The 13342-nt window shown below is 54.3% G+C and overlaps 1 protein-coding gene across 4 annotated transcripts; it reads left to right on the plus strand.

Annotated features, from left to right (window-relative positions):
- Window positions 1-1846: 1846 nt before the first annotated feature.
- Window positions 1847-12843, plus strand: gprc5ba (G protein-coupled receptor, class C, group 5, member Ba). 4 transcript variants are annotated; one of them, XR_003888543.1, is made up of 5 exons: window positions 2391-3136; window positions 7910-8941; window positions 9067-9111; window positions 9244-9365; window positions 10240-10260. XR_003888543.1 is itself a non-coding variant. In XM_029836571.1 (4 exons), exons 2-4 carry the CDS (start codon window positions 7912-7914, stop codon window positions 10282-10284), a joined length of 1221 nt encoding a protein of 406 aa, XP_029692431.1. In that variant the 5' UTR covers window positions 1847-1901; window positions 7910-7911; the 3' UTR covers window positions 10285-12843. The 4 variants fall into 4 exon arrangements, 3 of the variants coding, with proteins under 3 accessions (XP_029692431.1, XP_029692430.1, XP_003964673.1); XM_029836571.1 differs by lacking the exons at window positions 2391-3136; window positions 9067-9111 and adding an exon at window positions 1847-1901 and having other exon boundaries at window positions 9244-9389; window positions 10240-12843; XM_029836570.1 differs by lacking the exon at window positions 9067-9111 and having other exon boundaries at window positions 2392-3136; window positions 9244-9389; window positions 10240-12843.
- The last annotated feature ends 499 nt before the right edge of the window (window positions 12844-13342 follow it).

Raw genomic sequence — 13342 nt, forward strand, 5'->3', positions numbered from 1 at the left:
TGCTGTCTAATTACAGGACAGGCGCTCACAGTGAGGGCCGTATTTAAGTCTACAGCCAGTCAGCAAACCTGCATTCATCAGCATGCGAAGCTGTTGGGAAGAAAAGGTTCTGGTCTCACCGAATGAGCAGCGCCGCAGAGGTGACGGGTAACGTTTAACACGGGAATAAACAATTACCTTCACTCCACGACGGGCAGGTCAAACTTCCCGCCGTTACGGATCAAAAGCGAGCCATGGGCGCGGCCATCTTGAATTAGTGGCCAGCAGTTTGTTAGCGCCACGGAAAGGGAAACAGTCGTTTGATGCTAGCTGCTACAGCTGCTATTAAGCTACAACCTGTGTTTTACCACAGCGGTAACGACTAAACACAGGCAATAAACTCAGGCTGGAATGGCGTTTAAAGACGAAGAAGACTTTATCTGTCATCATACGATAGCTTGCGGCGCAATATTCCGAGGCCAGATGGAGGGTCGATCTGAGCCGCTGCCTCTCCGGCCTCGCCGCCACTGGTGATTAACCTAAACTGTGCCTTTGATGTTGGAGGAAACCGGAGCCCCCGGTTCCCCGCGCATGCGCCGAAGGATCGGCTGGTCCTAAGCTGAAGATAGAAGGTGACAGAGGAGCTGGAGCTACAGGACTAAATTAAGGCCACTGATCTGGAGGCAGGTCTGAATCGTCTCGTGATCCGACACCAGCGTTGAAGAGGAATCGATATCTGGCTGCTGTGAGGAGTTAGCGAGCAGCTGATGGCAAAGATGATGAGCATAGCAAAGGCGCTACTGACCATCCGCCTCTGTGTGAAACCACAGAATCATTCATCTTCCCATGCACCCTTCTTCCAGGCGGGGACCCCCCCCACCCCACCCCATCCCCCCTTTCTTCCCATGCTGTCACTCTCTCGGGCTGCACCTGTCAGATTAGCCTCCCCTCCTCAGCTGCCACTCCATATGACACGCCGCCCCTGCAGCCCAGAGCTTGCTCTTTAGCTCACTTTGCATTTATTTATGCGTGTAAGTGGCTCGGGGGGGGGAAACGAGTCAGTGGGGGAGGTGTGAGTCTGAGCTGGCCAGTGCCTTTTTCATTTGAAACACGATTTAAGTTCAGTGTAACGCCCCCAAAGCGCCGATGCGTGTAAAATGGTGAGATAAGTGCTGCTTTACTGATCTCAGGTGTCATGGCTGCTGCTGCTGCCGCCTGTCTGTCCTGGACGCCAGTCCAAAAAGCTAAAACACGTCCCCAAATGATTTTGGCTCCCATCGTGCACACAGATAAAGGGGATCAAATACCCGGGGTGGGGGTGGTGGTAGACTGGCTGCGATTGGGGGGGGGTTCAACTCGAAAAAGCCTCCGTGGTGGATGGATGGGAGCAGCTGAGGCGACAACCATGTGACTGGAGGGATAAAAAAATAAGCCTGGTCAGTGGCCGATCGGTACCCGGAACAAAATCAGTCCCAGACCGCATCTGCTCATGAGCTAACACGTACGCCAGAGACCTCCTCTCCCCCACCACCTCCATGGAGCCCAGGGGGCAGCCACAGGCCGGGCGCAGCTCTGTTGAGCCTCTCAGCCCACTCAGAACCCCCCCCCCCCCAAAGATCTCGGCCTCCTCAGCAGGTAAAGACCCCACGTAGATGTAGAGCCCACCAGTGCAGTCAGGTCCAGTTTGGTATTTAAAGGAACACTGGGAAGCGTTCATGTCCTCTCTAAGTCCTCCGCTCTTTGGCGAGTCCCTGGATGCTCAGGGTTTGAAATCTGAAGTTGTTGGCATTTGAGCTTTCAAGGATCAAAGGTCAAATACCAAAAAACAACCCTTATTACAATGTTATACTGTATTACAACAGTCCCTCTCTTAAACAGGTGTTAATTAATTGAGCCATATTTAACAACTACAGAAATACAAGGTAAGATTTACAAACTCCGACCTTGTAGCGCCCCCCCCCCCCCCCCACACACACACACACTCACAGCACGATAGAAATGAAACATGCTATTTAAAAAAAGAGAGAGAAATTAGTTGACGCATGCGCAGAAGGGGTCTGTAACCGATTTTGTTCTGGGTACCGATCGGCCACTGACAAGCGCCACAGCAGATTGTAGCTGGGTCAAGCACACGGGAAACGACGGTAAAACCGGAAATGATGCCATGATATTTTCAGAATAAAAGACCTGAGAGAGTGCTGCCGAAAAATAGAAGCGCGGCCTTGAGGACGGAGCGCCTCAGACATTTCTCTGCGTTTGTCTCAGAGCTCGGACCTCAGAAGAAGACCTAATTCTGAAGGTGCAGACCTAACCAGGGCGCGCTGAAGTATCTACGCGCATTTATTTTGGAAGATACCCGGAAACTGCTGAAAATTGCCGGCACTTGACGGAATATATAGGCCTCTTATGTATGGCTTAGCGCAGTGGAGGTATAAGCAGCCCCGCACACTCGCCGTGGTAAAGCTCAACTAAGCTGTGGTAAACCGACGTTCTGAGCGTGTCCGTGAGGGAGAGCGGTCTGTGGAGCGTGGAGAGCTGCCGCTTACCCCCCCACCACCGTGTGCGGATGCGTGTGTGCGCGGACTGGAAAGTGCACGCACGTTACGCGGAGAGCAATTTTGGGCGATGCGTTCAGTCGAGAGATGTGCGGCGAAGAGGAGTGAGCGTCAGCCCGGACGTTCATCGGCATAACCGGCGCAACAGCCCGAGAGGTTAAGGTGGGGGGGGGGCTCCGGCTGGTTCGGGTGGGCGTCGCAGGATTTCACCTCGGGTTTTTCCTTTTCTTTTTCTCGTGCTGTATCCATTCTGACCAGTGCGCGCCGGCGTGCTGAAAGCGGGCGAAAGTCAGAGATGCGCACCGCCGAACAAAGGATTTAGGGGAGGAAAAAGGAGAGGGAATCTGTTCGGCGACTGCCAGGACTCGACATTGATGCCATCTGGGCTGCCGGGGACCGCGGACACCGGCTGAATTCCTCTGCCTTCACGGGGAGCAGGAGGAATCATCTGGTCTGCTCTTGTGTGTGCGCGCATGGGGGGAGAATACGCAACCAGAGCGAGCGGAGCAGACTCCGAAATGTGACATTTTTACTGAGTCTCGAACCATCCCTGGCGACTGTGCATCTGCTCTCGACCTTCTGATCTGTTTACCACACATAAGGTATGCGACACTCCACCACGCGCTCGTTTTAACCTTGTCGTTGCGCAATTTGGCCGAAGTGGCTTTGGCGTTTGTCGTTGTGTCATCCACGGAGGTGGAAGCTGTCGGCGGCCCCTCGAGATGAGGCGACGTCGATGCAGCAAACGTGTGGGTGCGTGAATCCGCCTGGGCGCGCGGTGTCGCGGACGTGTTGCGGGAAACGTGCACATCGTGGCGCAAGGCGCCGATTTGTGCGCGCGGTGGTCTGGCGCATGTGGGGCGTTTGTGCGAAGCGTGTTGAGCTGGACCCAGAGATATTTGATGGCCGTCCGAGCGTGACACATTTTTGTCACGAAACGGTGGACTCCATTTTCAGCCCACCGGGGGGGGGGGGGGGGGGGGGGGGGGGGGTATGTGTGTGTGTGTGTGTGTGTGTGTGTGTGGGGGGGGGGGGTCGTCAATCACACCCGATCCGATCCGCATATTGAAGGTTCGTTTTGGTTATTTATTTTTAGATCACGCAGACCTCACCAACAATGTGCCGCCCTCCCAAACAAACACTGTTCTGGAAGCCGCCCCCCCCCCCCCAGGGATCCTCCCATGTGGCCTGTATTGTTGATAGACATTGAGGGGGGTGAAGGGAAAAGCATTCTCTAAATGTGTGTGTGTTTGTATTTCTGTTGCTCCTTGGGTCAGCTAAAGCCAAGGGTGCCCCCCCCCCCCTTACAGGCCCCCTCCTGCACAGGCCTCATAAACAAGAGGCCCTGAACCGGGCGTCTTAAGTCAGAAAGACATCAGATTTACGCTCGATTCCAGTCAGAAAGTTTGCAGGTGAAAGTGCGGATGACACCCGAGCGCTTGTGGAGCTCCTCTCAAAGCTCCGGGGTCCATTTAGGACTCCAGTTTTCCATCGCTAATCGATAATCTAGAGAGCAGAGTTGTTTATACTCCTGAGCTACTTACTGTCCTCACGGGAGGAGGATGCTACGGTATCTCCTCAGGGCTGCAGCCAGGAGGAGGAGCTCTATCTTTGCCCCCGTGCCCCAGCTGAGCCAGTGAGCCGCTGGGGCCACAGTGGAGATCTTCTTCTCCCTTTTCTGGTTTCATATGTAGCGTTTGTGTTCACCCCTCCTCCCCTTCAGACACACACACACAGAAACACACACACACACACACACACACGCACGCTCCAGGCGCAACGCTCGCTCCACTTCTCCCTTCCCCGCTCCTCCTGCTCCCCCCACGATCTCCTTCCGCGTCTCCTTCATCCCTGCGAGGTCTCGCCGCTTGCTCCGCGCTAAAACATGCTAACTGATGTCACATGGAGGCAGAACACATGACTCTGAAGGTCCAGGCTTGTTTTGAGACCAGAATACCATCGAGGCCCTTCCACTGGCTGTTTGGTAGAAAGAGGAAGAAGCGGAGAGGGGAGGGGAGGGGAGGGGGGGGGTGAGGCGGTCTCACTGTTAATTGTTAAGTCAATTAGCACACGGTCTCACACTGAACAGGCCACATGGTAATGAGGCCTAATTAGGATGGCTGGGGGCATCTAAAGAGCCTGGGACAAATATTCCCACTGTTGGTTCCTTTATTCTGGCGTCTGATGCTCGGATGCAGGCGGCTTGGTGCTGTTCCAGTCGGTGTCGTTTGTCCTTGAGTTTTTCTCTCCTCAGCTGTAAAAAGGAGAACTCGGAGGCTGGTTCGTCGGGGGCGCCGCCATTACTGGGCATTCCGTTTGGAGCCGTTTCTGCCTCGGATCTGATGCTGCACTTCCAGATTTGTGCACTGTAAAAACATGCGGGCTTGTCTAACACCTTGGCCAGTGTTGCGGTCACCCAAAGGAGGAGTTGCTTCACAACTTTGGGGAGGATAAATGTTTAAAAACAAAAAAAAGCAGCTTAACATAAAACATAAATATGAGAATCAGGAAGAGGGCATTGAGTGCCCGAGTGCTTAAGGACATTTAGATGGTGTCGTTTAAATCCACAGTAAATCTCACGCAGCGAGACGCATTTGTGGGCTAATTTAGCATGACAAATTAGCAATAAAGCCTTACGTAATCCAGGCGACTCCGGCAGGATGTGGGTTTACACACTGTTGGCAGGGAGGCAGCATCAGAGGTGGCGTGAAAGACCCGGGCGCCACAAACAGATGCTTCCGCGGGACCTGCGAATGACCTGCTCACCTTGGCAGGCGGATCTCACACACACACACACACACACCCGCACACACACACACACACACTCTGTGAGAGAAAAATAATCCGGTAGCAGGAGCTAATTGTATGAGACAGATCCCAGATCCCGGATCAGATTTTAAAGGCTGCGTTGTTGCACGTTTGGATTCCCCACGGCTGCATTCCTATGTTTCCAAACTGCAGCGCTATAAGGAACGCTGCATGTTCGCCTCATCCAGCCCAGCGCGGGAACGCGGCGCCTCCGACGCGGACGCCTCGCCAACGGTTGCATCTACGTGCACGTCGAGCCATCGCCCAGGAGGGATGGGGGCATGTGACCTGGACATACGTGCAGAGCGCAACGCTCAGATCCCAGAGCTGGGGGCTGCAGAAGAGGTCTGAGGAACAGCCGTGTGGGGGGGGGGCAGTGGCTGGATCGTCACGGTTACATAAGATACGCCGCGAGAATAGATGCAAAATGGGGAGGAGGGAGGGAGGGAGGGAGAAGCCAGAATGGAAGGAGGAAGGGCGTGTTTGGGATTAGACACTGGGGGGGTGGGAGTGAGGGGGAAACGGTGAGGGGACGCCGGTAAAGGTGGTGGGGGGGGATCTGACAGGATGAAGGGCTTTAAAGGGGGGGGGGAATGGAGTAGAGATAAACATGAGCAGAGAGATGGGAGGGAAGGGGAGGATGAGATGGCAGCAGCTTCCTCTGAAGGCTGGAGACTTGCTCTGTCCCTGTCTCTGTCCCTGTCTCCGTCCCTGTCTCCGTCCCTGCCTGTCTCTGTCCCTGCCTGTCTCTGTCCCTGCCTCTGTCCCTGCCTCTGTCCCTGCCTCTGTCTCTGTCCCTGCCTCTGTCTCTGTCCCTGCCTCTGTCCCTGCCTCTGTCTCTGTCCCTGCCTGTCTCTGTCCCTGCCTCTGTCCCTGTCTCTGTCCCTGCCTGTCTCTGTCCTTGTCTCTGTCCCTGCCTGTCTCTGTCCCTGTCTCTGTCCCTGCCTGTCTCTGTCTTCATCTGATGCTCATTAATGAGATCAGTTCATCCTCCTGTGTGAATCCTGTGAGCTGGTCTTGTCTGTTTCAGTGCGATTACGTCACCATAAACCAGAGGACCCCCCCCCCCCCCCCCATCCGGCAACTAGCTGTTGGGTGTTTGGAGGACGGGCGAGCGCTCCTGTCATTGTCTCTCTTCCTCCCTTTTGTTTCATCCCTGTAAATGTACCCATGTAATCATCATCCTCATCATCATCATCATCAGGAGGGCGCCGCAGAAACGCTGCGTTTGTGTTGGTGACTCACTGATGTTGATGTTGACCAACAAGACTGAGCTGCACAGCAAGGGGAGGATTTTAGTAACGAGGATACCTTTGAGTGTCACACCCTACCTTTGAAAGACGAGGGAATACTGGGAATACTCTGCCTGTCATGGCGGCAATTCCAGTCCGGATACTCACTTTAGGTCGTTTTGGCTGAGCTGTGCTACCGTAGCAACGTGGCGGGGGGGGGGGGCACGCCAATATTTCTATTAACCTGTTGCTCCTGACTGAATGTAGTCCAGAAAAGAGACGGGAGTGACGGAAGGATGGCGTGTGACCTTTAGCCCCGACTGGTGTGTATTTAAACCGCACACTCTCCTTGACTTACTGGCACTGAGAGAAAATACGAAGCCGGGAATGTCCTGCGTCCTTCGCGAGGTATGTAAACATCATGGCGCAGTTTATTTCTGGACAGCGGGGGATTTTTTTTCCCTCCTTTATGTCCAAACTGCAGCGAGACGAATGTCCTCCGACGTAAACAAGCCGAAAGAGCGCGTGGCGGCGAATCGGTCGCGTTCCTCGTGGGAGCAGACGCCGATACGTGAGCTGGCCTGGGAGGAATGTCCGCAGGGACGGGACGGCGAGACGGTCAACTGTAAGCAGGCGTCTTCTGCCTGCGCCAGGTAGCCTGGCGGCGGCGTCCCTCCCCGGCGCGCCAGCTGTGACGTCTTCAGAAGCTGGCAGATGGAGACGGCGCCGAGCCGGAGCTCCGTTTTGTTATTTCATTCATCTCCGGGACACAAACATCTCACCGTCCCGCCTCTGTTGGGGCCTCTTTGCTCGTTATGTTATGCGTCAGCTCACACACACTTAGATGGGGACTAGAACTGCCTATTTGCAGTTTTTTTGCACGTTTTTTTTTAAATATGCATGACTCAGCAGCTTTTCTGAGGGGGGGGGGGACTCTCTTCAGAGCTATTGTGGGCGCCAACCTTCCTCCTCTGTGGAGGCAGGTTTATCTGGTCGTTTCTGGGCTTTTTCCCTCCCCGAACATGCTGTTTGTTGCAAGTTGTTTGTCCCCAATTGGACACTTGCAGCCTTTTAAACAGGACTTTGAAAGGCTCCGGACTGGCGTTATTGGTCGGGAGGTGAGGGTCCCTTTGTGGACGCGGACGGGCCTCGTCCACCCAGAATGAACCACTGTCCTTTGTCTCCTGTGGGACACAGCAGCAGCCGATTGTCTGCGTTGCCACCGTCGATTAGGGGCAATGCTCGTCTCCTGTCGCTTTTCAAACATTTATGAGCGGAACGACTCACTTCCTGTTTTCCTGTCTGTCTTCTTCCACCCCCCCCCCCCCCCCCCAGTCATGGCGTTCCTCCCGGTGCTCCTCCTGCTCCTGCTGAATGTGGCTCATCGCGCAGAAAGTCAGGACTCTGACAGCGCCGAGCTTCTCCCGCGAGGCTGCGGCTGGGGCCTGGGCCGTCCCTACACCCTCCTCTGTGACCTGGACTCCATTTGGGGCGTGGCCGTGGAGTCGGCGGCCGCCGCCGGCGTGCTAACTGGCATCCTGCTGGCGCTGGTCCTGCTCTGCCGTCTACGCCACGTGAGCGAGGCTGAGAAGCGCAGCGGCGTGGGACCCATCCTTCTACTGATACTTGGCGTCCTGGGCTTGTTCGGCCTGAGCTTCGCTTACCTGATCGAGCAGGACGAGTCTCTGTGTTTGCTCCGGCGGGCCCTGTGGGGCCTCCTCTTTGCCGTGTGCTTCTCCTGTCTGCTGGTTCAAGGCGTCCGCCTGCGCCGGCTGGGCCGGGAGCGCCGGAGCCCCGGCGGCTGCGCCCTGACGGGCCTCGCGCTGGGCCTGAGTGCCGTGCAGGGCATCATTGCTGCCGAGTGGCTGCTCCTGACCGTGCTGAGGGAGGGAAGAGCTGCCTGCCAGTACCTGCCCCTGGACTTCTCACTGGCGTGCACCTACGTGCTGGCTCTGCTACTGGCCGCGCTGACCGCCGCTGCCCTGGCCCTGTGCGGGAAGACGCGTCAGTGGCGCTGCAGCGCCATCTGGTTGCTGGTCACGTGCCTGCTGTCGCTGCTCCTGTGGGTCGCCTGGATCGGTTTCTATCTGTACGGCAACGACTGGCTCGGGAGGTCTCCGGACTGGAACGACCCGGCTCTGGCCATCGCTTTAGTGGCTCAAGGGTGGCTGCTGTTGATCTTCCACGCCATTCCCGAGTCTCACGTCTGCCTGAGGCCCCCTCCGCAGCCCACTGCCCCGGATTACTTCGACACGTCCCAGAACTCGACGCGCATGAGGGAGACCAGCTTCGACGAAGACATCCCGCTCTCCCACAGGCAGTTTGTGGAAAACCAAGGCTACGGATACAATGACGAGAACACCGCAGGTACGCTGCAGCACGACATTTAGACCAGAGCTAAACGCAGGCAGCCGGTCCTGCGGTGAGGGTGACATCGTTAGAGCGCTGTCACTTATGCGGAATATTCAAATCAATCTATTTTTAAACCATAGTGGGATTCTGACAGAGGAGGCAAAGCTGCAGCTGGAGAGTCAAAGGTGTAGAGTTTTAGCTAATGCCCTTCTTAGGGCCACGTGCACTCCAGGGATTCATTTTCTAATCTCGGGAGCTGAAGCTGGATCTGAAAGGAAGTGATGCGGTGAGTCAGGTCTCTGTCTTTGTGTCGACAGGCTTGAGGAGCGGGGGCGGAGGCGGGCAGCCCAACAGCAACACCGGCGCCAGGCCCAGCGCGCCTTTCCGCAGCAACGTCTACCAGCCCACTGAGATGACCATGATCCTGAACGGGGGAGCGGTGAGTACATCTGGCCAGTCCCAGGTACACGCCGTACACACGCCGCTCTCATTCCCAGACGCCGTCAACCGTGCATGCACATCTGTGCGTCGCTGCCCATGCCACTGCACCAGGGTGAGGGAGAGGAGTGTGTGCATTCCCACCTCGTATGCATGCCTGGATTTGTCTATCCCGTGAGTTTCCGGGTCGGCCCGCGGGTCGACGCGCACCGCTCAGGCCATTGGAGGCGACTGCTGGTCCATCACCACCTTCATTTTGTTGTTTCTGTGTTAAAGTCGACTAAATTTAATATTTCAGTGCTAATTCGTGAACATCTGTGTCATAGCTCAAGAAGGCCAATCGCTGGACCTCTGATTACAAACTAGATCAAAAGTTTATCCTCTAAATCCCACCGGTAACAAGTCTCGTTTCTACCTGGAACTGTGCAAATCTTTGTCCTGCGATCACAAGTGCTCTGTTTCGCTATCTTGTCCGGCTCCTTTTGCGTATTCATGCCCTTCACTTACGTTTGCGTCAAAGTGTTGATTTAACTTTCAGAAATTCGGTTTATTACAATCCCACACGTTAAGTATTTAGACATTTTTTAGATTTACATGAGATCTACAGCCACTGGTAACTTTACCGCAAACTAAACTCAAGATTAGCTCATTAGCAATAGTTAGCGATTAGCTAATTAGCGATACTAAATTTTCAAAGACAACCAATTTTACTAAAATACTACGTTGCAAACCTGACTGCCAGCCCCGTTGCCGTATGAAATAAGATACACGAGATGTCCCGGAGGTGCATTTTCCTGGTATTTCATGTGTGAATACACAGGCGCGTATTGATTGCAGCTCCAGATCATTTACGTTGTGTTTTTGCCCCTCTACAGGTCCCTTCTGCTCCTCCAACCTACACGGGGAGGCAGCTGTGGTGAGGGAAAGACCTGCAGCACAAAGTGAAGCAAAGAGAAGACGAGGGGTGGGAGGTGGGAGGGGTCCGGGGCGAGGGGCCCGGCCTGGTTGAAGTGGACTTGAAACGCGGATGCCAGCGGGGTCTTTTCACTCTGTACAGAATTAATTACTAACTGTGTGCCAAACAACCATAGTATGGATGTGTGAGTGTGTTCAGGTATGGAGGACAGAGTTAGAGCTCTTTTAGCACAAAGAAAATAGAACCCGGCTCAGAGCTGAAAAATTGACATGTAGTAACCCCCCCCCCCCCCCCAAACCGTTTTGAATTGCTCCCTTGAGACTTCAGCACTGTAAACGTCCCCGGAAAACTGTGAAAGTTACTACTGTTTCTTGCTCACTCTGTCCAGTCGGTCTTCGTCCCGCCGCTGCCGTGGACACGCTCAGCTCTGTCCTCCGTCCCTCCACAGCACAGGCGGACCACAGAGCACACCGGCGTCTGCAGCGCCCTCTTAAAAACAACCCCGCCTGCGTGGATGTGCATGTGTGAACGAGCGGGGACGCCCCCCCAACACACCAGTCACTGACAACCTCTCCTCCAGACTGTTACCCCCTCCCACCCCCCCCACCACCATCCACCTCCACATCTCTGTTGTTTGCATCTGTGAATACCACATGCTCACCTTGTCTCGTCCCGCCCCCCCCCCCCGCCTGCATGGACACTTTGCAAAATGCGGAGCAAACTGTGAAGCCGTGGAGGTGTGAGCGGAAAAGCCGCCCGGACGGAAGCATCAGAGGCTGCTCTTAGATATTTACACAGGCTTCTGTTCCGGGTGGGCAGAAATGTAGGTCAGGGTACCGCGGGGCCGCCGTCCCGCTGTCTCCGGTGGCAACCGGAGGTTTGAAGCCGCCGTCAGAGGCCGTCGCTGTACATGAGCGGCAAAACGCTCCCGCCGCTTTCCTCCCAGATCTCCCGCCAGCGCCCCCGCGTGCACACAAGTGCCGTGTGGAGCGCTGGGAGTCCAAAACTGGAGAGATGAAGAGGAGGAGGACGGAGAGATGAAGAGGAGGAGGACGGAGAGAGCGGAGGCAGGGAAATGACTCCCCGGGTCGCGGCGTGGGGACGGCCGTCTTTGGCGTTCACCAAGAAGCGCCACCCTTCCCCTCGGCACCGCCTCGCCCTCTGGGCGGCCGAAACGCCGGCGTCCCCCACACCCACCGCTGGACCCCCCCACTCCCCTCCACCGTGCCCCCCCCCCCCCACACCGCCCTGTACATACTGCATCCGTGTGCTTGCTCATTATTTTTTTAGCCGTAGGCCGAGTTTAGACACGCGGTCACGTGACGATCTGGTTTTACCTCTTTTTTTAAAATCTTTTTATGCTTTGCTCTCCGTTCATGCATTTGCTTCTTTGAACTTTCTCTTGCTGGTCGTTTCTTTTCTAAAACTAGCATTTTGGAGTTGTTTTGCCAACAATAGACACGCTTTTGTTCTATTTTTTGTTTTGAATGGCGTCGGAGGAGATGACTCAGCACAGCGGTCCACTCTCGGCTGTTAGCACGTCCCAGGGGACGAAATGTCGTTATTTTCTCACAAAATAAAAATGGCTGTGGACACTTTTTGACAGTTCATGCAGTAAACAGTGGGAAATCTAAGGTTTTGTGGCTGTTTTAACAGGAAGAGGAGCAGACAGCGCTATTAAGCTAACTACAAGAGCCCCAATGGAGCGTCTGACTCGCCAGGTCAGGCTGGTCTACGCCAGTAAGACCCAGAAATGAGACGAGACCATTGCTCATACTGGTGGGGGGAGGGGTGGGGGGGTGGGAGGGGTCTGGTTCTCATGGTGGATTCACTAAATGTTTAAAAAATAAACTAAAAGAGCAATGTGAGTTTGTAGATTTTTGCACTTGTCGACTACCTATCTGTGCATGCTTCACCATTTCTACATGTGCCGTAAGACCTTTTCTCAGACGTACTTTTGATGACTTGCTCTGTTTATGTGAGGGTCACGTGACAGCAATCATAACTCACTGTATATCAGACGACACCTTTAAATGTCCGTGCTTTCTGGGACGCTGGAGAGAGCTGGCTCTTGGGAAGCAGGTCGGTGGGGAAAACATGGGGGAGGGGGGACGGTTCAGACCATTACTGGACCTTTGAATGGACGTTGAAAGTCTGGGGGGAGGTTTTTTGGGGGGGTCTTGTGGGTGGTATTTGTCTCTGTGTTTAAAATCAAATAGACTGTGGTGAACTTTGCACAAACCTTCTGTATGTTAAATTTGTTCTCCCGGGCAGCCCGCCGAACACTCGTCCTCCCCGTCTGCCATGTCTTCTCCCGTCCTCGCATTTGTCTCGCCTCCAGACTGTTCCGTTCGGGGCAGCTGACGGGGGTGATTTGGGTTTTCACAGCTGTGACCGTGCAGTGACGCAGCATGCCTATGTATAAAACTTTATTCCCCTGGATAGAAAAGAAGACGATATGGAAAAAAAATAAATAAACGAACAGTTAATTCTTGTTTCTGTAAGTAAATGAGGAAAAAAAAAAAAGTTCAATAAAGTTGTCATGTTTGTAGTCAACTTTTAACAGGATGTGGCGTCTTTATTCAAACGGATTCAAATGTTTTTAAAAGTGATCATAATAATAGATATCGATGCTAATATTGAGGCTGCCCATTCGAGGCTGCTGGAGGAATGTAGCCAAGCAAATTAGACAGTTTTGGACAATTATTAAGTCTCGTTCTCGTCTTCTTGAGCGCTTTGGCCCCTTCAGGGTCACGGGCAGGGTGCACTCATCGCTGGATGAGGTGCCAGTTCATCGAAGGGCCCTATGTGAGCATTTGTGGGTTTAGCCTTGCTCAAGGGTACCTGGGCAGTGCTCTGAAGGTGTTCTGGCACCTCCCTCCACTACCAGAACTCTTTCCGTGTTTTGTCCACTCTGGGACTTCGGAGAACCATCTGCTTGTCCACCCAGTCCCCCCCCCCCCAAAGACCGCCGAAGGATTAGCACGTGGCTAACTCAGCTAAGCTAAGCTACACTAGTAATAACTAGCTTGTTATTCAAATCAAAAAGCAAAAGATGAGCA

This window comes from Takifugu rubripes, chromosome 5 (genome assembly GCF_901000725.2).
Source record: "Takifugu rubripes chromosome 5, fTakRub1.2, whole genome shotgun sequence".
In the NCBI taxonomy this organism is placed as follows: domain Eukaryota; kingdom Metazoa; phylum Chordata; class Actinopteri; order Tetraodontiformes; family Tetraodontidae; genus Takifugu; species Takifugu rubripes.